The sequence below is a fragment of the Protopterus annectens genome, chromosome 9.part0, assembly GCF_019279795.1.
Source record: "Protopterus annectens isolate FY-2018-M chromosome 9.part0, PAN1.0, whole genome shotgun sequence".
NCBI lineage: Eukaryota > Metazoa > Chordata > Ceratodontiformes > Protopteridae > Protopterus > Protopterus annectens.
In genome coordinates, this window is record NC_056743.1 from 610,675,006 (window position 1) to 610,699,666 (window position 24,661).

The 24,661-nt window shown below is 38.8% G+C and overlaps 1 protein-coding gene across 1 annotated transcript in view; it reads right to left on the minus strand.

Moving 5' to 3' along the window:
* The window catches only part of LOC122810547 (macrophage mannose receptor 1-like), a 65,979-nt gene extending 42,899 nt beyond the window's left edge, over positions 1-23,080 (minus strand). The window contains exons 1-2 of the mRNA XM_044082129.1: positions 22,948-23,080; positions 22,491-22,850 (exon numbers count right to left, since the gene is read on the minus strand). Of these exons, the coding sequence (XP_043938064.1) occupies positions 22,491-22,850; positions 22,948-22,984 (397 nt within the window). The 5' untranslated portion in view covers positions 22,985-23,080. The remainder of the gene's footprint in view (positions 1-22,490; positions 22,851-22,947) is intronic.
* Positions 23,081-24,661: the final 1,581 nt, after the last annotated feature.

The following is a 24,661-nucleotide window of genomic DNA, read 5'->3' on the forward strand; positions in this document are numbered from 1 at the left end:
TTGGAGGGATGTGGGTGGTGCAGGGGGGGCTTGCCCCCCTGCAAAAATGTAGATTTATTTTTACTTTCGAGATTTTGGAAACTCTAACGTATGGTCTTGACTATATGAGTTTGAAGTTTACAAAAATCAATCACAGGGCATAAATGCATATATAGATATTCTCTGAAACAGCACTTTAATGCTCACTTATGGTCTTCCAACATGCAACAAAAACCTGTGGGTATTACATGGGACTGCTACTCACTTCTGAGAGTGAATTAAGCTTGCAGATGCTAAGTTCCCTTGAGGGAAATGCATGTGTTGGCTCTCTGGTGTCTACAAAAGAGAGTGAATAGACTGCATATTCCAAGGCATATGCCTCTCCCTTTTCATCATGAAAGATGTGGGGAATCTCAGTCTTTTATTTTATTTCTGTCTTAGTTGTTTCTTTCAGGACCACATCTGTTGTTCAATCCTGCATCACCTGGGGGAGAGATAGTGCTTTAAACCTCTATGCTATAAATGTAAATCTGAGATTTGAGTTTTAAGCAAATTGCATCATCAGTTTATGATAAAATGTGTCTCTATAAATAGTAAATTTCTAAACTAATTGTCCCATGATGCACTTTAAATGTGGCAAAATACGAACTGCTGCTGTTTAAGTTTTACAGCATTTCATAGATGTTCCTTTTGTCTCATCTAAGTATTAGCAAAAATTATAGAATGTATGCACACTATATAAAATAATTAATCTAATTATTGTATTACATTTCATTTTCCAGTGGCACCTGCACCTGGAGTCAAAATTATGAAAGGTTAAATAAAGCAGTGATGTAACTTTTAAAATTATATATCTTCTGTATGTTATGCAACAGCCTCATTCTCAGAACATATGTGAACATCTGTGTTCAGGATCTTTAGACAACTGGTGCATTTGTGTCAGTCCAATTAGTGTACATAACAACAACAGACAAGTTGTCAATGATTTAGAGACACCCACTGAGTGGATGACTGCAAGTGGCTCAAAATAGCACAGAAATAAGACATAATGCCATGGGAATTGGAACTCTGTGCAAATTACCACACAGTGTATACAGATGAGGAACCTAAAATGGCACACTGGCTAGGAAGCATAGAAAAAAACAATGTGGCCTTGTGACATATAACAGTTTTATACTACGAGAATCATGATATATGTGAGGATTGTAGTGTTTCAGGTAACAGCAGTTGTAATTCAACAGCATGTATTAATGGTCACCATCACAGCCATCTACAACATTGGAGCAGATATAGACAGTGCCTAGCTTACCACCACCAGAATGACCAGCAGATTGTGGACCATTTATGTATGGGCAGGGAGATTATATGCCATCTTGTTGAATTGTTTAACCCATAAGTGATATTGAGGCAGGTGTCTGAAATGCCTCTATCTATGGATACTAAGCTATGTGTATTTTTAACAATCTCAGCTACAGGAAAATGTCAATGACATACTCCAAAAACATCATAGGTTCACAAGAGATTACTTGGTTAATGACTTAAGGGCCATTACAAGCCTAGCCACTACAATTTATTTATTTATTTACTGGGAAATTCCGACTGGACGCAGGTCCTTTTTCAGCGGTTGCCTGGGGAGAAAAGCTCCACATCATGTACATGATAAATAGAGATACAAAGTTGCAGCAATAGAAAACAACATTACCGGTTGTTGGCTTTAATACAATAACATGATATTGATTATCAACAGTATATACAGTAAATGTTGCAAGTTAAGATAGTTTCTTGTCATTTATAATATTAATAACAGCGTTGTCAGACAAGATTTTAAAGTATGAAAAGACAACTAGCTAATTCTGACTGCGGTTAGTAGTATAGTTTGGTTAAGAGTCTAGGTGGGGGGGGTAAGGGTGGGGGTGTTAGTCTGGATTAGAACAAGGACAAAGCCAGTGCAAATTTAAATGGAATTTGAGCGCAGTCTTGAAAAGGCTGCTGGAAGGTAGAGTAGTTATAGATGGTGGAAGATTGTTCCAAAGTTTAGATATGGTACATGAAAATATGGTTTCTCCTTCTGAGTTTTTAGGTTTGATAACAGTGAGTTGATTTTTGTTGCTTGATCTTAGGGGCCTAGTGGAGCAAAAGGGTTGGAGAAGGGTTTGAAGAGAAGGGATGTTATGGGGGTGGTTAATAGGTTTATGAGCTAGGGTGAGTTGATTAAAGTGAAGGAGCTGTGGGAGTTCTAGACAGTTTCGTTTTTTAAGGGAGATACAATGATGGCTGCAGTAGGAGGTTCCAGTGGCAAATTTAGCAGTTTTGTTGTAACAAACATCTACCTTGCATAGGTCTGTCTGTCTAAGGTTGGTAAATATGGGGGATGCATAGAGTAGGGTGGAAATTAGCTGTGAATTGGCTATGGAAATTCTAGCCGCCTTGGTTAGGAATTGGCAACTTTGATATAATGCACCAATTTTCCTGTGAACTTTTTTTATTGTGAGAGATATGTGGGTCTCAATTCTAAGTTTCTTGTCTATTTCCACACTGAGTAATTTTGTGTGTTCTGATGGAGAGATGATGGTATTGTCTTTGGTGAAAATGTTGAAGTGGGGGGTGTTTTGGGTGGCTTTGGAAGGTTGGAACAGAAGTTTTGTCTTACTTGGGTTGAGTAGGAGCTGAGCATTGGATAGAAGAGAATGATTCCTGTGTGATTTGTTGTAGTTCTGGTAGAGTGGGGGTAGAGCAGATGAGAGAAGAGTCATCTTGCGTACTGTATAAGAGATGCTGTTTCTCCAGCATGTTTTCTTTGAGTCACTAAGTTTAGATCCCTAGATTGGATGACCCTTGTGCTGTTTGACTTGTGGATGTGTAGCAGCTCCATTAGGGAAGGATTTCTAAGTGCGTTGTAGGACAGGCATATGTCACCCCTTAATAGTCAGTAGGAGACAGAGCAAAGGGATAGGGCTTTTAGTCTATCTGCATAGTTCATATTGTTTACACCCTGTATTTTCTTTGTGAGAAATCTCTGAGATTTCTCCATCTCCTGTAAGTGCCTAGTCAAGTACATGACAAATAGTGCATTGTACTTGATTATTGGTCTAATGAGGGCTGAATACAGCAGGACTGTAATTTCCTTGGATCTGGATGCCATACCTTTACTTTATAAGTTGTACCACATAAAAGGATTTCCTCACCACTCTGAACACGTAGCAGTCAAAGTTCAAGCCACTATCTATCTGCATACCTAGATCTCTCACCTCTGAGTCCACTCTAAGGGGTGTGCTATTGATATTGTAATTTCCAGGTGCATTTGACTTTAAGGGTATGATGATGATTTTTACATTAGGTTTTAGGCCATGGTTCTGGGATCAATCATATGTCTGATCTAGACCCTCCTAAAGGATGTCTACATCAATGGGGGATTCTGTGCTTGCCCACAGCTTGCAGTTGATGGCACACTTTGTCATCCAGAGGCATTCAACATTTGCCTTGACTTTAGAGAAGTATATTCTGAACAGCAGTGGTCCCAGTACTAAGCCCTGTGGCACACCACTAGGAACTGGCCTCCTGCTGGGTCTGGATTCACCCACTTTAATCACATGTCCTTTCCATGAGACAATTGGCTAGCCACCTGTGACATAGTGATTTAACCCTAGTTTTGTGATAACTTTATAATATCTGAGTGGGGGATTGTGTCAAATGCTTTTGCCAGGTTGTATGTTCCATTTTACCCTCATCTATGGCCTTAGTGACTTTCTCAAAGAAATCCACCAGATTGAGTAGGCCTGGCCTGCCCTTGACAAAGCTGAATTGGATTAGGTCCAATGTTTGGATGTCTTCTATGTCATTATTTATCAGATCCATGATTATTCTTTCCATGCCTTACAATTAAGACTAGTCAAACTTTTGGGTCTATAATTTCCAGGGTCAATAAATGGTCCCCTTTATGCAGAGGGATGACTGTTGCTGTCCTCCACTCTATTGGGTCAAAGCCAGCCTGGAGGCTGTGATTAACTAGAGATCCTAATGGACCTAATAAGTCCTGATTTAGGCTGCTTGAGAGGCAACCTGGTATATTGTCAGACCCCACTGAAGTCATATTTTTAGCTTTAGAGAACACAGTGGCATCCTGTTCTTTGGTGATATTTGGAGGTGGAGTGATGGGGGAGTTGAATTTTTTCTAAATTTGTCAGTCAGTAGATTTGCTATGTCTTTCAGTTGAGTTTAGGTGATGCCTTCTACAATTAATTCTGCACATTGTTGGGTGTTGCCCTTAAGATTGTGGACATAACTGAAATATACATTATGTTTATCCTTAGCTTTGGAGGTAATTTTTACCTAAAAGTCTGCTTTCAGAGACTTGACTAGTACCCTGGTTTGCTTGTTTAGACTAATGAGAGACTTATTTCTCTGTTGTGCACATTCCCTCATAATTCTCGTCAGGATTTTCTTTCTTTTGTTGTACAACCTATTAATACTAGGGTTCCACCAGAGCGGCTTGTTTTTGCAGTTTGAGTTGGGTTTATCTCAGTATAGTACTGCTGTTTTTATGTAGTTGTTTATATGGTCACACAGGGCTTTTGTGTATGCCTCTGCACAGGTTTCTCTGTTTATGGATTTGTGGGGAGGTTGAAAATTAGCTATGCCATCCCTTAATAGGTTGTAATTTACCTTAGAAAAGTTCTTAACGTTTTTGGGGTTAGGTGAAGTGACTACTTTTACTTTTATTTCAAGGGAGACTGTTTTGTGATCTTGGTAATGAGGACATAACATGGGGGGTGCACCACTCTCCCATATTTGTGAGTACCACATCTAGGATATTTGTTCCCCTAGTGGAAGTGCAGACCAACTTCTCCAGGGCATTTGAATTTACAATGTCAAGAAATCTTTGGGCCTGCATTTTAGTGGTCGTGTATGCCTCCCGGTTAATGGAGGGGTAGTTAAAATCACTCATGAATATGGCATTGGGGTGGATGGTGTTTGATTCTAGTAACTTCAGCTATGATGTATGGGTTTCTTGGTTCATAGTGGGTGTCCTGTAGCTAGAAAGAATATGGTAATAGATTTTTATCATGGGTAGTTGGACAAGGAGTAGCTCAAGCATGTCATATTGTTTGACCAGCCTTGAGGTGTGCTTATCCTTTATATAGATAGATGCACCAAAACCTTTAGCTCTTTCATGTTCAGTGAGTGGTTAGAATGTATGAAAGGTAATATAGCCATGCACTGCCAGAGTACTTTCCGTGGCTTTGAATCATGTTTCAGTAACTGCACAGACATCAGCATTCTCCAGGGTGAGGACAGCTCCCAGGGAATGCAGTTTCTTGTTGAGGTTCCTAGCATTGAGCAGTAACACCTTTAGATTGTCCTGAGTAGCTTTTGTTATGTTGGAAGGTTTGTCTGTATGGCAATGCCAAAAAAGGCACTATGGGGGTGGATAATGTTTTGGCGAATGTATGAAAGCCTAGAGGTGACAGATGAAGACCATCCCTGGCAAAGCAGCATGGTATATCAACCATGTCCTCCAAGGCTGGAAAGTATTGGATTTCTGTAGAATTAGCAAAATGAAAAAAGGCCAGCACCCAAGTGCTGAATGTTACTTTATTCCGGAGTAAGCAATGCACTATCCAGATACTGCCAAAGGCATGAATCAAAACCCAAACCGGTTTCAGCAGTAAACCTGCCTTCCTCGGTGGGAAAATTACACATACCATGATAAATTAAGGATATAAATACCCACAGGATTATTCTGATTGGCTGATTCACAAATATTAATTTAAACCAGGGCTAAATAGCCCCCTAGCTTGATGATCCAACGTTTTTCTTTTTTATTAAGTAAGCTATGCAGTCCTATCTTATTTATTCTGTCTCCTTGGATTATATCAATGACAAGAAATCTAGAGTGTTTGTGGGAATGTTTATATAGGGCATTAAACTGCTTTTTGTTCCTGATATCACTTAAATATTATGATATACAGATACAGATGTGATGTTTGGCCAATATGGAATGCAGTACAAGAGCAAGTAGCCAGAGAGATGACCCAATCTGAACTGAATTTGCTTAAAAATGTTATATCATATACCCGAGGGGTATTTTTGCTAGAAAATTGTTTTGATTTTCAAACATACATGCAAAATGAACAGTGTTCACATGGGTAGCACCCTACCACTTTATTACCAGTCAATGTAGTGTGATAAATCAATGAATTCGATTTATGTTTATAATGACTGAAATAAGACCCAAATGATCTTCTTTGTAATTACACCAGTAGCTAAGCCAATTGTTAAAGTGGATCATTTTCTGCTGGAATTGTGGCATCATCCTTGGAAATGGAGGAATACTGCTCAGTGCTAGGCTCATACCTGCCTGTGACACACATTCTGAGAGCTCAATCATGTCGCTCTTCATATTGTCCAAGGAGGTATGTCTCAGGTCATTTATGCCCACATGGACTATCACTGAGTCATACTTGTACATAGGGGTAAGTGACCAGAGTGATTGTGTGATCTGCTGAATCCTAGCCCCTGGCAGGCAACTAGCTGTGACCTTCCCCTTATTTAGCTTGGTATGAGAGACATCTGTGACCAGAATATTGGGTTATGAAGTGTTTCACCTTATAGGCCTGGTAGCTGAGGCTCAACATTGTGTTGTGATGGGAATTGTCTTATTTATGTACACATGGAGTTTCTGAGGATTGGGTCTGAGAGGCCTTTAAGGTTTGAGTAAGTTACATGTAAGCACCTCCACATATGTCGGTCTGTGTGTGTGGTCCTTTTTTATCCTATAACTTCAGGAATCCTACCCACAATGGCTCATGTTCTAACTTCAGAAATCATATCCATAGTGCACTCATCCTATAACTTCAGGAATCCTTCCTTCATTACTCACTGTGTACTCATTCTGTAATTTCCAAAATCCTACCTACAGTACTCTAAGTTTACTCATCCTATGCGTTCATGAATCCTACCTAGTGTATAGTCATCTTATGACTTCAAGAATCTTACCCACGGTGCCTCATCTTGTAACTTCAGAAATCATACCCACAGTGTACACATCTGTTACTACAGGATCTTTACCCATAGTACTCAGTTAATACTCATTCAGTAGCTTGAGGAATCTTATTTACAGAGTGCCCATCCTGTAACTCCGGGAATCCTTCCCTCATAAATCACTGTCTCCTCATTCTGTAATTTCAGAAAGTCTATCTACAGTGTAGTCATCCTGTGACTACAGGAATCCTACCCAGAGTGTAATCATCTTATAACTTCAGGAATCCTACCCATGGTGGCTCATCTTGCAACTTCAAGAATCAATTCTCACAGTGTACTCATACTGTAACTATAGGAATCTTACCCATAGCTTAACTTATACACATTCTGTAGCTTAAGGAATCCTATCTATAGTGTAATCATTTAGAATTATTAGCTCTTTTACCCACAATTTACTTCTCCTATAACTTCAGGAATCCTATGCAGTGTCTCATCCTGTTACTTCAGGAATCATGCCCTTAGTGTACTCATCCAGTATCTTCAGGACTTCTTCCCTCATTACTCACTGTGTACTCATTCTGTAATTTCAGGAATCTTGTCCACAGTGTACCCATCCTATAACTTCAGGAATCCTACCCACAGTACTCACAGCTTACTCATCCTATAACTTCAGGAATCTTACATAGAATGTGCCCATCCTATAACTTCAGGAATGTTACCCATAGTGCACTCATCCTGCATCTACAGGAATCTTACCCACACTACTCACTTTATACTTATGCTTCAAGAATCCTATCTACAGTGTACCATCCTATAACTTCGGGAAAACCTTCCTCATTACTGACTGTGTACTCATTCTGTAATTTCAGAAATCCTATCAACAGTGTACTTATTCAGTACCATTGGCCATCCTACCCACAATTTACTCATCATATAACTTCAGGAATCCTACCTAGAGTATAATTATCCTATAACTTCATAAATCCTACCCTCGAGTATTCACTGTGTACTCATTATGTAATTTCAGGAATCTTATCCTCAGTGTACTTCTCCTGTAACTTCAGGAGTCATAACAACAGTGAATTAAAATTATTTCATGAGTCATGTCTACAGTGCACTCATCATGTGACTTCAGGAACCATAGCCACACAGAAGTAATCCTTTAACATAAAAAATCCTACCACTGTGACCATAGCATACAACGTCAGGAATTCTACCTACACTAAATTCAGGGTTCCTACATACAGTGTACTCATACTGTAACCATAGAAATCCAAACTATAGTGTACTCAGAATGTCATCTATGGAATTCAAATTATAGTTACCATTTTATATGAATATTCCTATCCAGATTCTGCCCACATTGTAACTCATCAAAAGGAAAAAAAATAAGATGTTGACTTGTCCAACCAGTTATTTTCCTCACAACATGTCACTGACTGAAGAAATGCAGTAGATATTTTGTCATGAAATTCACACAGTTCATAGTATCTTTCAAATTTAAAAATGCCATTTTGCTTTGCCAATAATGCTGAATAATTTTAATTTCTTGATCAACCACTAAATGAATGTTATTGACAAAATATCTTGCCAGAACAAAGTCTGTTCCAGAAATTGCCATTCATTGTCTGATTTTGGATAGTGTAGGTCTTATCAAGTATCAGGTCAAAACAACTTATCAATATAACATGAAAGATGGATTTAGTAGTATAGTAGAATTTTTTATTATCATATGAACACAGTGTATACATCTGGCCAATCCCTCATCAATGCGCAAGATGTGAGCTCTCCATGATCCCCTTACTGCATGTTATTATGCAATAACATTCTTTAAAAAGGGACATCTCACCTCCTTTAAATAATGCTCTTTATACTGCAGCTCTCATTTGTCTTCAATCTCCCTGCATTGACATACATCAGCAAGAATGGCTTCCAGATGCATTGCACATGTTCATCTCATTTACCACGGCGGTGGATTTGCAGGTCACAGTATTAATAAAATATGTTTCTCTGTTAGAGTAGCTTCTTTAAGGTGATGAAACAATGAGCATTGTTTACTCTTTTGCCCCATGTTGCCTAATGAACATCAGCACCATCTCTGGCAACTGACCTATTCATTCTGTCTTCACAGGTAAAAATCAAACTCTCCCAAGTCAAGAATACAGCATCCATGCAACCTGACAACATCCCAGGCTGCATTCTACATGAACTACAGAATGAACTGGCACCCCACCTAAGTACCATGTTCAGTCATAGCCTCACCTCAGGCTTTGTGCCCACTGAATGGCACACAGCAGTGGTTATCCCACTCCACAAAGGGGGAGCAACCGCAGACCTGGGGAACTACCGCCCCATTAGCCTGACTAGCCTGGTCTGCAAGGCTATGGAACATATCATCATGGAACTTATAAACAATGACATTGGTACTCTCCAAACTCTGGACCCCTACCCAGTTCGGGTTTGTAAAAGGCAGATCATGCCTCCTAAATCTGATAGACTTCTTTGAAGCAGTCACCAAAGCCGTAGATGAGGGTAAGGTGGCTCACAAAGCCTATCTAGCTCTTGTCAAGGCTTTTGACACCATCACCCACTCTGGAATTATAGATAAACTCACTAAACTAGGTATAAATCCCTATGTCACAAGATGGGTTGCCAAATGGCTCACTGACAGAACCCACACTGTGAAAGTAGCAGACTCTAAATCCAACTTCAGACCAGTGACAAGTGGAGTACCACAGGGTTCAGTCCTGGGTCTTCTCCTGTTTGGTATCTACTTTTCTGAAGTACAGGCTAACACAGAACATCTCTGGCTAACAAAGTTCACAGATGAATGTAAACTAGGAGCCATAATCAAAACTCGTAACGATGTGGACATCCTACAAAAGGGCCTCACTGAGGCAGATGCCTGGTGTCAAAGCCATGGCCTCAAGCTCAATGCCAAAAAGTGCATCGTCATCCCTTTTAGTAAAAACTCTGTACCCATGAACTACCACACAGGCGGTAGTCTACTTAATACCGGAAGTGTGATAAGAGACCTTGGGACACAGGTGGACAGTAGTCTCTCCTTTGATAATCACATTGCCGCAGTAGTCAGGAAATCCTTCTACATGGCACACCTCAACACAAAAGGTTTCTCATCCAGGAAAAAAGAGGTCATTGTTTCCCTCTACTCATCACTCATTAGACCCATTATAGAGTACAACGCCCCTTTTGGTATGTACCTCACAAGACATCTACAATAACTGGAAAGGCCACAGAAATACCTCACAAAGAGGATTTTCAGCCTCAAACAGATGACCTACGCAGACTGTCTCAAAAACCTCAAGCTTTACTCCATTGCATATTGCTTACTCAGAAGCAATCTCTGCCTAACATACAAAGCTATGTCAAACCCAGAGCTGTTGGACATGCTCCACTTAAAGAAATCCCAATCCCTCCGAGCTACATGCTCTAGGGATCTAAACCTTGTCACCACAATAAACAGAACATGCTGGAGGGATAGATTCCTGTCCCAGAGACTTCCCATACTCTGGAACAAACTACCTATCTATATCAAACAAAGCTCCTCATTAGCACTCTTCAAGAAAAATCTTGATGATTGGATGGGAGATAGGAAATTCACCTCAGGGATCACTTCTGTGGCTCTGCTCGACAGGGGCACAGAAAAATAATTTTCTTGAGTGGTGAAAGCCAGAGTACCATTTGGCTAGGCTTATATAGGCCCTAGGGCCAATAGCCTAGTACCTACCTTGAACCTATGAACTGAGGGTGAGAGTGAGGTGAGATTAGCCATTATTCAGGCATCAATCCAGAGTGCTTAAAGATTTTTTAAGTGATTTGTGTAGCCTTAACATCCCCATATATACTTGCCTGTGTGTTAGAAGAGAGTTTTCAGTGGACTGCCAGCAAAGGACATTCCTTCACTTTCGCAGGGGATCTAACAATTAATCAGCCCCCACCCCCAAGCACAAGAAATGCTTCCCCCATCTCCTGCAGGGAGATTTCACTTACTCACTAAGTGCACACAAGCCCTCTTCATGCTCCCTTGAGAGGTGGGTAGATGACATTCCTTCCCTTCTGTCCTTCACTGCCTGGCTCCTTCATTGCTAGTGCCTCAAACTGAACTCTGGTCACCTCTGTTGCAGACAGGGCTCAGTCACTCTTAACCAAAGAGCCAGGCAACAATGCAAACTTAGCATCCTTGAGAGCTGTGTACTCATTTTTTTCCTTAAGACAATATGCTGGTTTCTTTGTTTATTATTATTATTATTATTATTATTGTCATCATCATCATTATTATTATTTTGTTTTTTCTGTGGTGGGTACTTCTTTTCACTTAAAATAAAATAAGAGAAGTTCAAATGTTAACACCTTCTACTTATTTTCAATAGTTACACAGTTGTGTTTCATTGCAGCTACTAAACCCATTAAAGATTATAACAAATGTTATTTTCTGCTCCGAGTCCAGTGAAAGTAGGTAAGAGGAAATTCTGACCATTCTACAATGAAATATAAACTCTGTGATTGATACAGTGTCATCATATTCAGTAAATCTTCCTATAACAATAAATGATCAATCAGATTAAGAAAACTAAATTTTTTCTCTCTGAACATTTAAAGAAGATTTTTGTTTATCTACTCTTGTGACTGCCTACATGATGCCCCCTTGGCGGCTCTCACATCCAAGCTATGGATAACTGGTACAGGAGAACATTTAGGCTTGGGTCCTTTTTTGGAGGTTTATGGCTAGCAATTACAAGACAAATAGTACACAGAAAAATGAGACTAGTAGAAGCAAGCTCTAATCCCTTAATGAAGGTAAGATGTACTTATTCATATTCATGGCAAGGAGAAGTTTTTAGATGTCTAGGAGTATGGGCAATACCTTGGAAAAAGTATGGTGATGTAAAGATGTTAAAGGATGATTTTCATAAAAGGAAATACTTGGAGGAGAATTTAGTAAAATAGTCCATGTGTTTTGTGTGTGTGTGTGTGTGTGTGTGTGTGTGTGTGTGTGTGTGTGTGTGTGTGTGTGTGTGTAGCTAGACAATTCCCAGCATGTTCTTGACTAGCTGAATTTGTGATTACAACAGCATAATGATTAAGGGTTATAACTTGACAGGTTGTCATGCATTTTTAGTACACATCTATTTTTAATATGTCAGATGACATCTATTTAAGGCATCACAGGTAACATATGACAATAGGTATCTGTATAAATTAGACATATTTATCAATTAGGCACTAGCTACATAGGACAGGAGAATAACACATAAGTTATCACCTATTAGTTACCAATAGGAGTACTACGAATAGGGATAAAAGATAAGACCTATCCTACTGTAACTTAGCCAAAACAGCTAATGGCACACATTTATGATCACCAGCTCAAGTGAACTAATGAACTGTCTGTTAAAGCATACATAAATAATGCATGTCATGTGAACTGGAGTTAGATCTGAGGAAGCTGTGTTAAGGGTGAAAGATCTCATCTATTTATTTTTTTTCAGAAAATAAGTATTGGTTTCTAAACAAGTTATAAATGTTTGATTACTCTGAAGTCTCAAGTAACTACTGCCTTTTCTTATTGTTTGTGTAGACTTGCATATCTGTGAAATCAGGGCCAGCCCTTTTCCTCATACTACTGCTATTCACCACTTTTCTGGTCTATTCTGATCCTCCCCCTCCCCACAAGAACAATTGCAGCGGTCTACAAAAGACTCTCCCTTATCCTCACACTCTAGGGATCTGTCCTTGTGGAGCCACAGGTGTACTATAGTATTTGTCCACTAGGTGGCAGCCTCTCCTCATAATTCCTGTTTCATGACTTCTTTATTTTCACTATCTCTTAATTACTTATTTATTTGGATATCTGCTTTGATCTATAATAAACTTTATTCTACTCCCCTCTCTCAACTCTAGGCCCACCCCATCCCACCTAATCCCTGTCCCCTGGACTTAACTTCAGCTACTAGTGCTCCACAGATTGGTTCTTGTTCACCCTTAGCCTTCCCTCGGGTCTACCCGCTCCATTCACCCTGCGGGCTCACTCTGCTCCCCTACCCTGCCCCCAATTCCCACCCACCCCGCACCTCTACATTTATACCCTTTAGCCACACCCATCACCCCACCCCATCCAACTAGTAACCTCCTCCCTTCCACACCCACTTCTTACTCCTCCCCTCTTTTCACCAGTACTGTTCCATACCTCCCCTCTCTGTCTCCTCCCAAAATTTATAACTCACATACCTAGTAAACTAGCCATCCACAGCATACCTTCCCTCAATATCCTATCCCACTATGCTCTCAAAAGCCATATCATTCTGTACTCATCTAGTACTGTTCCTCAACATATCCTATATCTACTACCTGACCCTGCCAACTAACTATAACCACACTCCATCCTTTCATACTACTAACCATCTTAACCTACCTGTCTTACATTCACACTTCCCAATCTCTCCATGCTTATACCCCATAAAACACCATCTTTTCTTCTCTTATAAACTTATTACTCCTCACAACTATCCGAACCTTACAACAACTACCTTAAATCTAGCTAAACTCAACCCCATCTCTAAGAAAACAAAGTACTTCCCCAACCTAATGCTATATCTGACATCTATTCTATTATTAGGAGACATACTCCCCAACCCAGGACCATCCTCATCCCTGCCAATGGATAAATCCATACTACTCACCTCCTTAAATGCCCAAAGTATAGTTAACAAAATCCCTAATCTGCATGCCTGGCTTACATATAAGAAACCAGACATTTTGTCCATCTCTAAAACTTGGTTAAAACCTCATATAAAAGATTCAGAAATAATTCCACCCAACTACTCTATAATCAGAAAAGATAGAACAAACAAAAAAGGAGGTGGAGTAGCCCTTCTATACCTATCCTCCTCAACAATTACCCCTTACAACAAACCAACTCCCCAATTCAATAATGCAGAACTACTCCTGGCTCTGCTTCAAGTAAATAAACACAAACACATATGCATAGCCTCCCTCTACATCCCCCCAGGCAACAATATTTCTACACTAGAAGATATCCTCTCCTGGCTTTCCAATAACATTAACAATGAAACTATACTTATGGGTGGCATGAATATTAATTGGTCTGCAATACAGTCTCCCACAAATCCACTTAACATTAATCTTTACAACTTTTCTCAACTGATCAACCCCATAACTCGGCCCTCAAAAAACCTCACCAGTGATAGTATCCTAGACTGGATTAGTCTCCCACCCTCATTGCTTTCACATAGTGGCACCCTGTCTGATTCCCTTAGTGACCACTTGCCCACATTCATACACCGACTAACTTCACCCCTACATCTTACTCACAATTTTATTACTACTCGCTGCCAAAAAAACTTTAACCCCACTACCTTTTCCAACTCTCTAAAAGCAATCAACTGGTACACCCTAAAAACTCTACCCTGGAACAGGCTGTCGCCCACTTTAACTCAACTTTTCTAAACCTCTTAGAGCAACAAGCCCCCATAAAAACAAAATGAATAAAAAACAAAACTGCCCCTTGGCTAACAAAAAACACACTAGTAACTATGCACCTTAGAGATAAGGCATGGTCATCATATCAGAAACATAGGACTCCCCTAGCCCATAACGAATACAAAACACTCAGAAACAAAGTAAAAAAACTTATCATCTCTGATAGACAAAATTACTTCTTCAGAATCCAAAACAACAACAAAACAAACCCTCAAAAATTTTGGAAATGCATATCTACCCTCCTCAATCCCAACAAACCAGATAACCCGAGCCCAGACCCTAACACTCCTGACATAGATTTGGCTACTCAATTCAACACCTTCTTCATTGATTCTATCTCCAAACTAACCTCATCCTTTTCATTTTCAAACCCCACCATATCCCCCACTACACCCCAATCCTCCCCTACCAACTTTTCACCCCTCACCACTGCTCATCCCCCTATCTCCACTCCATCATCAACATTCTCAAATTCTACCCCCTCCCCCCACCATTCTCACTAAAACCTATACCCACATCCACCATAAAAAAACTACTGCAGAAACTAAAACCATGCTCTAATGCCCCTGATAACATTCTTTCTTACTTTCCCAGTATAGCTGCTGAAGCCATTGCCTACCCCATCAGCATTTTAATCAACCATTCCATTCAAGAAAGCTTGGTACCCCAAATCTGGAAAAAGGCTTTTGTTGTTCCATTGCACAAAGAAGGCATCAATAACAATATTACTAATTTCTGTCCCATCGCTATTCTATCTCCTATCTCTAAACTTTTAGAAAATATATTCACCTACAACTCCTACCATACCTCTTAGACAATAACCTACTAACTCCAACACAACATGGTTTCAGACCAAGACACAGTACTATGACCGCACTACTCTCCTTCCTGGAAGCTATGAACAAAGCCTGGGATACAGAACACATTGTCTCTACCCTCCTACTAGACCTCTCTAAAGCCTTTGATACTATCTCCCACAATTTATTACTAACTAAACTCTCCAAGCTTAACTTGTCACCCTCTTCTCTGAACTGGTTCACTAGCTATTTATCCAATAGATATCAGGCAGTGAGATGGAAAAAAGCCACCTCCCCTTTCATCAACACCCCAACCGGTGTTCCCCAAGGATCTATACTGGGTCTCCTGCTTTTCAATATATTCATAAACAATTTCCATAACTCTATCCCTTCAACTAAAATTATCCAATACGCAGATGATTCAACTATAATCTGCTCTGCTACCTCCATCCCCATACTGCTAAATCTTACTCAAGATGCATTCTCAACCACCGAACAATGAATGAAAATAAATCACCTTGCACTCAATGCATCCAAAACCAAAGTAATGGTATTCACCCCCTCTAAAGCTACCTTTTTCAATGCAAGTAATTTCCCTATTACTAGTCACAACAATACACCCTTAGAACTGGTATCTGAGGCCAAATTACTTGGGGTCCAAATTGATAGTCAGCTTAAATTCAATTCCCATCTTCAACTAAATATAGAAAAAACCCACCAAAAACTCAGCATGCTCTACAGACAGAATCGTTATCTTACACCCTCTACCATACTCAATTTATATACCACATTTCTCATCCCATCCCTCCTCTATGAAGCCCCACTTCTAACTAACCTACAATCTTCCCTCAAAACACAGCTCTTCTCTTGCTATATCAAAATTGTCAAGTTTGCTACCTCCCATAAGTCATCCTCACACCACTGTTCAGCTCTCCGCAAACTAAAATGGTTAGAACTACCCAATCACCTCACCTACGTCCAACTGACTCTTGCACACAAACTCCTCTTCAATCCCTCCCTCTGCCCATCCTTTTCCTCTACCTTCAAAATGCACCTCCCTGATAGAATTCTAAGATCTACCAACCAAAACTTAATTGAACTGTATAAACCAATTCATCCCCCTGGAAAAAATCTCTTATCCTACAGTCTTGCTCGTCTCTGGAACTCCTTACCCCCATCCATTCGTACCATGACAATTCACTTCTCATTCAAAAAATCCCCTTCACTCACACCTAATTTCCCAGTGGGAATGCTCCTGCTCCCACCAAACATAATCTCCTCATACTGAGAATTTTCACTTCTGCTCCCCTATTCATAATGAGAATTTCTACTTACTCTCCTAAACTCATAGACCCTGCTCTTGCTTGTATTAGCTTTTTCTGAATACTTAAAGGTACCTTAGTGTAAATATACCCTCTGATGGAAAAGGTTCTCTGTTTCTATATTGAAAGGTTCTATGCCAGCTCATATACCTTTCTCTTGATTGTATTAAGCTACTCATCTTGCATGTATGAAAGATATCTCCAGTGTAACCCACCCTAAGTTGTAAAAGCCTCTCAGTTTCTATGTTGTAAATTGTTTTCAGCGATACAAGATTGTAATATCTGTATATGTTTGTACACTAGTCTATTGTATTTTCAAATCCATAGGAATTGTATAATTGAAACTGAATACCTTATTGTAACCTTGATAATTGTTTTTGGAGCTTTTCTCCCCAGGACTCCATTGAAAACGGGTTCTTTTGGCCCAATGGACTATCCTGGTAAACCAACTGCAAATAAATAAAATAAATAAATAAATAAATATTAGTTACAGTTTATGTTTTTTTTCTTGGTTTTAAGGAGGCTCATCCAACAACTTTAATGCTCATAAAGTAGCAGTTTTCTCCATGGATTAATGTTTTTCCTTAACGGTGGGTGACATCTTAATGTGTAAGGCTGGAAACATTTTGCACCTCAGTGCAAGAATCTGTGCTTATTTTTAATATTCATTTCTATGCTTCTCCCTCTCTCTCTTTCACACTCTCTCTCTCTCTCTCTATATATATACACACACACACACATATTATATGTATATGCATATCGTTTTTATTGTTTTTGTTTGCTTTTCAAGCTTTTTCAGAATATTTATTTCTTATTTTATTTATTTATTTATTTTGCATTTATTTATTTGACACAGGTCCTTTTTCAGCAGAGGCCCGGGAAGAAAAGCTCCAAATACAGTATATATAATTTTCTTGGCATACAGTTTTGTTTACAATGCCATTTTGAAATACATAAGACATTTTCTTTGAATACAGTGATATCAATATACGTAAGACATTTTGAAATAAATAATGCTTCTGAAATACAATAATATCAGTGTACAGTGGTACTTTAGTTTAAGACAATGTAAAAAGTAGAAAGATTTGCATACAGTGTTTCATTTCTGATTTCATGCAGATTATGTATATGATCAAAGGTGTAGAAATCAAAGTTGTTTCATAGGATCTTAAGAATGAGGATTAAGTAGAGTTGGTGTAAGTAGGGGGTTAAGGGAAAGAAGGAATGAGAGTGCTAGTGGGGAAGTAATGGTATGTGAGAAGGGGAGGTGTTTGCGTGCAGTAGAAATCATAAGCATAATTAGGGGTTTACAGTAATGTAGTGCCAATGTGGGGGGATATAAATGTGAAGGATGCTGAGTGGTCTAGGGTCGGGGGATGTAAATGTGGGATTGATAAGTAAGGAGATATGTTAGCGGGATATATAAGTGAAGGGGGATGGACGTGATAGTAGAGCAGGCAGACGTATAGAGGTTTAACCAGGGTTGTCACAGTTACAGAGCCATGATTGCTGTAGGTGAGATTTTAATGCTTTTTTGAAGGAAACAGTAAAAGTAATGTCTGATATTTTTGTGAGAAGGGTGTTCCAGTGTTTGGCTATAGAGTTACTATAGAGGGCTATACTTGGCAGAATTGGTAGGTTTGGACACATCTAATAGAAGTTTTTGATTTGAACGAAGGAGTCTAGTTTAGTGCTAGGCTGTAGCATGTTTTGTAGAGCAGGGGTTTTAGTAAGGTAGCATAGTAGTTTGAGGGTCAGAATAAGCTGATTGTAAAGAGTGAAGTAGGGGAGTTTCAGCCACTTAAATGATTTAAGTGGAATGCAGTGGTGTGTTCTATGAGGGGTATTTGTTGCAAATTAGGGAATTTTGTTGTAGCAGGCTTTGAGCTTGGAGAGATCAGATTTTCTGAGGTTGGTGAAGATTGGTGAGCCATACAGATGAGTGGAGATGAGGTGGGTGTATGCAGTAGTGGCCCTGGTGGAGTCAGGTAGGAATTGCTTGATTCTGTATGGCATGGCAAGTTTCTTGTGTACTTCCATTATGGTATTGGATATATGTATGTCAAATTTCATGTTGCTGTCTATAAACCCCTCAGCAGTTTGTTGTGATTTACAGGAGTTATCACTGTGTTGTTACTGGAGATTATGTCGATTGTAATGTTATGGCTGGCATGATGTGTGGGTGGAAAGATAATTAGCTGAATTTTGTTGGGATTTAAAATTAATTGTGATTCAGTGAGCCATTTTTCTACTGCCAGAAAGGAGGATTGTGTATGTTGCAGCAATTTTGCTATATTTTCTAAAGGAAAGTTGTTATATGATGAGATTTTTTTGTGTAATGGTGACAAGCCCAGAATGGTGTCAGACTAAATAATTTCGATGTAGAAAATGGATGGTTTAAGTGTTCTAGTTCAACTGAGATATTTGAAGCTGTACAAATAATAACGCTATACTTGATTGCTATGTTGAACTCTGATGTTACGTGATAAACGTTGCTTAAGATAATACCTACAAAGTTGAATGAGTTTGCTAGGGCTAAGATTCGGATAAATTGTGAAAACAGAATTTGGTTACCATATCTGATAGAGCAGGCTGTGGGAATGGTGCACACATTATTACTATAGCAGTAATGGGTATGGATAAATGCTGTCACCAGTAGGATATTTTGAGGTCCATTAGTGTAGCAAGATAACGCTTTGATTAGGAGACTATTAACCTAAGACTGACCAGAGGCAAATGTGTCTGCTGATGCTGGTGGGGGGGGGGGGGTAAGGATTGAACTTGCGGTCCTCTCTTTGTATGAGGTGATGGCTATCTGCTGCTTGTGCACACTACCCAGAGAAAAGTCCCTGGTGAAGACTGAGGATCACTTAGAGATGCTTGTTTCCAAAGGGACTGGGACAGTTAATCATGTGACATGAATAAATGGCATGCATAGCAAAGGTCCACTACATGTCAACCCCTTGAATGATAACAATCATGCAGTTGGAGTCATGGTTTTAAGGAAAATCCCTAATCCTCCTCAGAATGAGGGGCACAATCTCACTGTCCAAAACCTTTACATCAGAGAATGAACATGCCATAGAGTGTTTGCCCAGGATGAAAGAATGGGTATGTAGACTGTCCAGGAAGGTAAATGTAATGATCAGAGGAGGACAAGATAAGAAAAAAATGTCTTGGAAACTGGAAAGTGTCTCTCCATGGAAATAGGTGTATACTTAACTGAAAATAAAGGATGTCTAAACTAATATTGTAAGATCAGTGAGAGTGGATGATTTCTGATATTTTAGGGACCACCGTGAAACTCCACTGCCAATCATGAGCAGACAGGTGATCTGCTCTGGTGACCCTAACCAGGAAAAGCCATAAGAAGAAGAAGAAGTTAGATGAAGTGTATACTTCATACAGTGAAGACCATACTTTGGTTGAACTGCTGGAGGAGTTTCCACCTTAAATACTCATTACTGTTGAAAGCTAGTGCTACAATGTACTAAATTAGGTAGGTATGGCTTTTAAAAAACTTAGGAAAGATGAGATTGCTTGTTTGGAAACTGAAGTGTTTGAATCAGTACGAACATGGATATATATGCTACGCAAGTGTGTGAAAAGTAAAGTTAGTTTAATATATTTGCAAAGAAATTCCTATTGTAATCAATTGAGCAAGATGCTCTTGAATGTAGTTGCATATTGCTGGATGTGTGAAAAAAGGTTAGTGAGGTCTTTTGGAACATTTTGGTCATGTGGAAGACTATTTAAGTAATGTTACCTGCAGTATTGAGAAGCATATGCAATTAAACAAAATGTTCATGCTTATAGAATACAAAACAAGTTACAATGTACTCATGGATTAGGAAACTTTGATTTTGTTTTGATACATCTATTTCAATGACTGTAGGGTATAAACTGTAGCAATTGTTTGCAACATTTGTAGGAAGCAGTTTTCTACAGTTTAAGCAGTAGTTTTTTAAAACTAAAATATGAGTGCCATAGTGCTTCTGCAGGCTAGGTATAAACTTTAGCAACTGTTTGCAACATTTGGAGCAAGCAGTTTGCTACAGTTTCAAAAGAAGACATATATTTTTATACTAAAACCATGAGCACTGTAGTGCTCTGTGCAGGCAGGATATTAACTGTGACAACTGTTTGCGACATTTGTAGCAAACAGTTTGCTATATTTTAAAATATTTTTTAGAAATAAAATATGTTAAAGGAGGGTTGGGGTAGGGCACAAGAATAGGACCAGAGTGGCTGGGGGTGGGGATGGGTGGGCCATGCAGCTGGCCACTTGGTTGGTGTGGCAGTAGAATGTCTGTATTATTTATTTATTTAGTTTTGCTCTTCAGTGGAAGACCTGGGGGGAGGGCAGTCATATGTTTAACTGTACTAAGCCAATCACTTACATGTATCATCTTATTAGAATAGAAAAGGATTAAGGCAGGGCACACAAATGGGACCACAGTGGCTGGGATGGGGCGTGGTCAAGCAACTGGCTATTTGTTTGGTGTGCCAGAAGAAGGAATGTCTGTTTTTTCATTTTGCTTATCACTTGAAGAGCTGAGCGAGTAGGGCACTGGTTGAACAAGCCACACTTCTGAACTCATCTGCTAGGTGGTGTTAATTTCTTATATACTTAATTATGTAAATGGTGAGAACTGCAGCTGTCTCAAAAACCAAGCAGATGCATAGAATATCCTGACTTCATTCAAATCCTCATAAACTGACTGAGCATAAGAGCTGCAGAAATTATTTATCTAGCTTTAGCAGTTACTCATCAATGCAAGCTGTTAACAAACCTTGATAGCAGTTACTAGTTCCTGTCAGTAATGCAGTTTAGAAAATCCATGTTAAGACTTGGAACGTAATAAATACTTTGAATTTAAAGGAGAATTTGCAATAATAATTTTACTGCTTAGAATGCCCAAGTAACTTAAAAATCAAGTAATATAAACATATGTTTTTACCGGATGCATTACTTGGTTTTTGTTAAACGTCTCTTGTTGTAACCATGGAATTAAGGAATCAAATTTTCACAGTTCTGTTTTGCATATTGTTATAATCTGAGGGTTTTTTTTCTGCTGTAGCATTGATGTGCTAATTCTAGTGAGTAAGGAATGCTAATGATTATGTTTTCCAGGAAATGGCAGGTCACTCTTCAGATATCTCATTTCAAACCCAGTGCTCCTAAATGGCAAATTAGTGGATGGTAAGGAGTCACCCTATACCTCTCCTTGTGCCTGCTGAATTCTGAGGACCATAGCTGTAATCCCAATTAGTCGGTCACTGTAAATGCAAATTAAAGGGAACCAATATTATACCTAGGATCTACGAATTAGCATGTATGTGTATATATATATATATATATATATATATATATATATATATATATATATATATACACACACACACACAAACACAAACACAAACACACACACACACACACACACACACACACACAGCAAGGAAATGCTCCTTAGCTCCTTAACAAATAAATGTTTAACAGTTTCAGTATTCCCTGTTCTTCTTCTTATTATTATTATTGCCATTTCTTTTTTGAAATGTCAGTACTTGCAAAACTGGATATCAAATTTCTGATAGGGTGCTGCAGTTTAGTCTCTTTCATTGCTTAAAACGGATGTACACGAGTCTCATCATAGTCAGAATTATTAAGAAAACAATGATACATATACAGAAAAAACAAGGAATTCTTAGGAGAGAACAAATGAAATCTTCAAAGTGGTGCAGCATTTTACTGTGCTTCCTGAAACTGCTTTCTTATAAATTATTTTCAGCAATTAACGAATGTGTCAAATAGGGAGATCTGCTCTGTGTTTACATATTTACCATTAAGAAAATTTTCTAACACAGATGATGAGATTTCTTAAATTCTTACCTTTATAGCAGACAAAATAATAAACACTGGTGCAAGGGAAGTCTTGCCACATTGATGACATAGCAGTGCACACATTGTTGTCCTGGCCAGGTTGTCCTGGCTTCCATTGTGAGTACATAAACTGATCTCCATTAGACCATGTTAAAAGGTAAGTGCTGGTGTTGCGATATAAACCAATCCATACACCAGGAGTATTTGTTCCTTTGATTATGTCATTAATAAGGTTCATTTGATTCTTGCTGTGGATGGTCACCAAGTCTGTATAATGGGTTCGACAATAATTCTGAGCCTGGAGCCAGGACATATTCTGGGTCAGTAAAATATGATATTGATATAACAAGGATGGGCAAAAATTGAGTGCTGCACAAAAAACATGATTTTTAATTAATTTTGATCTGAACCACAATGAGTTATAAGAAGTTGCTATTCATGTTGGAAACATTAACACAAAACTTACCTCCTAACAGATAGAGAATCACTCCAATCCTTGCCATGTCTTAAATAAAGCCAAGTTAAGCGGCACAAAATATATATTTCGTTCTCTGCTGAGATGTAAAAGAGAATTGTTGTTACAAAACAATATTCACATCCGCCCTGACTTGAATTATCTTAAATATTTCCTTTGAGAAAAATTGATACTTGTTCATAAATTAGTTTAGAAGCCATTTACTTTTCTTGTGATATTTTTTCTTATGCAGGAAGCTTATCATGATGAGTAGTTTTCAAATACCCACAGGTTGTCACATGCAAAGTGAACGTTGTTTTGCATGTTAAAAAAATGTTCCTGAAAGGTAATTTTGCATGACATGTATTTGTTGTAAGAGGAAGATATGCACATATACTAAGCTTTGCAGATGCCTCCTAAATGAGTGCAAAGTATAACACTACAGCTACATTGTTATTTGCATTGTATTTTATAAAGTCTTTACAATAGATTGTTTTACTCTGTAGATTAATGTTCACTGACTGCCTCTCTTACAGAATACTCAGTCTGATATGGTAGGCAAAAACTGCATGCAATGTAAAATTATGTCTAGTTAGCTACCTTGATATTAAATCTTTATATCCTGTCAGCCTTTTGATGATGTCCTTGCTTGCGTCTTTATTATACAGAATGACAGAATGTGTTTAGGGTGAAGAGCCGAGATGCAGAAGAGAATGCAAATAACAACATGATGTAATGATTGTCACTGCTATTGTCAGGCCAAGTCACATGCTGGAAAAAAAACATGTACTGTTCATTTGCCTTCCTAACTAATTTCTTACCTTTCTACCTTTGAATATAAAATCTTTTATCACATGTTCAAACAGACAGTCAAGTTTTCTGTCTGAAAACATTTTATATGTTGTAACAGGCTTCACAAAAGAATTACGTGCTAGAGGTGCCATACTCATTTTGTAACACCATAGACTGTCTCTAGTGTCTGCCCTCCTGCCCCATGGTCACCTGAGAGAAAAGCCAGCCCTGTGGCAATAAGTGCTGATATGAAATACTTGAAGTGTACTTCTCTTTGATGTGCCCTGTTATTGGAGGGGATCCTGACTCGAGCTCTTGACATCTGGGAATGCACTTTATAACAACAGAGAAGCAGCATACATTAGTCTTTGAATTAATTATGAGAAGCAAAATTCAGCTTTGTTTTTTCTGGACAAGCGTTTTGAAATTCTACTTTGACTTTTATCTGATGGTACACAGAATGTTAAATTAGTGCTCTTATGTGGTAATAAAAAAAGCTGTTTTGAAATAGGCAAACTGCTCTTCTCTGTGCTATTTGTGGGGTGGGGTTCCAATGGAGCTATGAAATTTTGTTTTGCGTCTTTTAACAATGGAGAACTGACTATTAAATCTTCACATACCAGCACACATGCACGCACGCGCTTGCACACACACACACACACACACACACACACACACACACACACACACATATTAGCATAATGCTATTGGACACTGCAAGACACTGCATTTTCGAATGCCTGAGGAGACTTACATTTAACACTCTACTTTTGAATTAAAAGATTGCAACAGTATGTAACAGTACACTGACAACAAGGTTTTCCACTTTTGGTGTTACATGTAGAATGCTGAAGTACTGTAAGTGTGCCTGATAATGGCATTACTATAGCTGGGACCAGAAATGATGCAGTCAATGGCACAATCAGTGAAAATT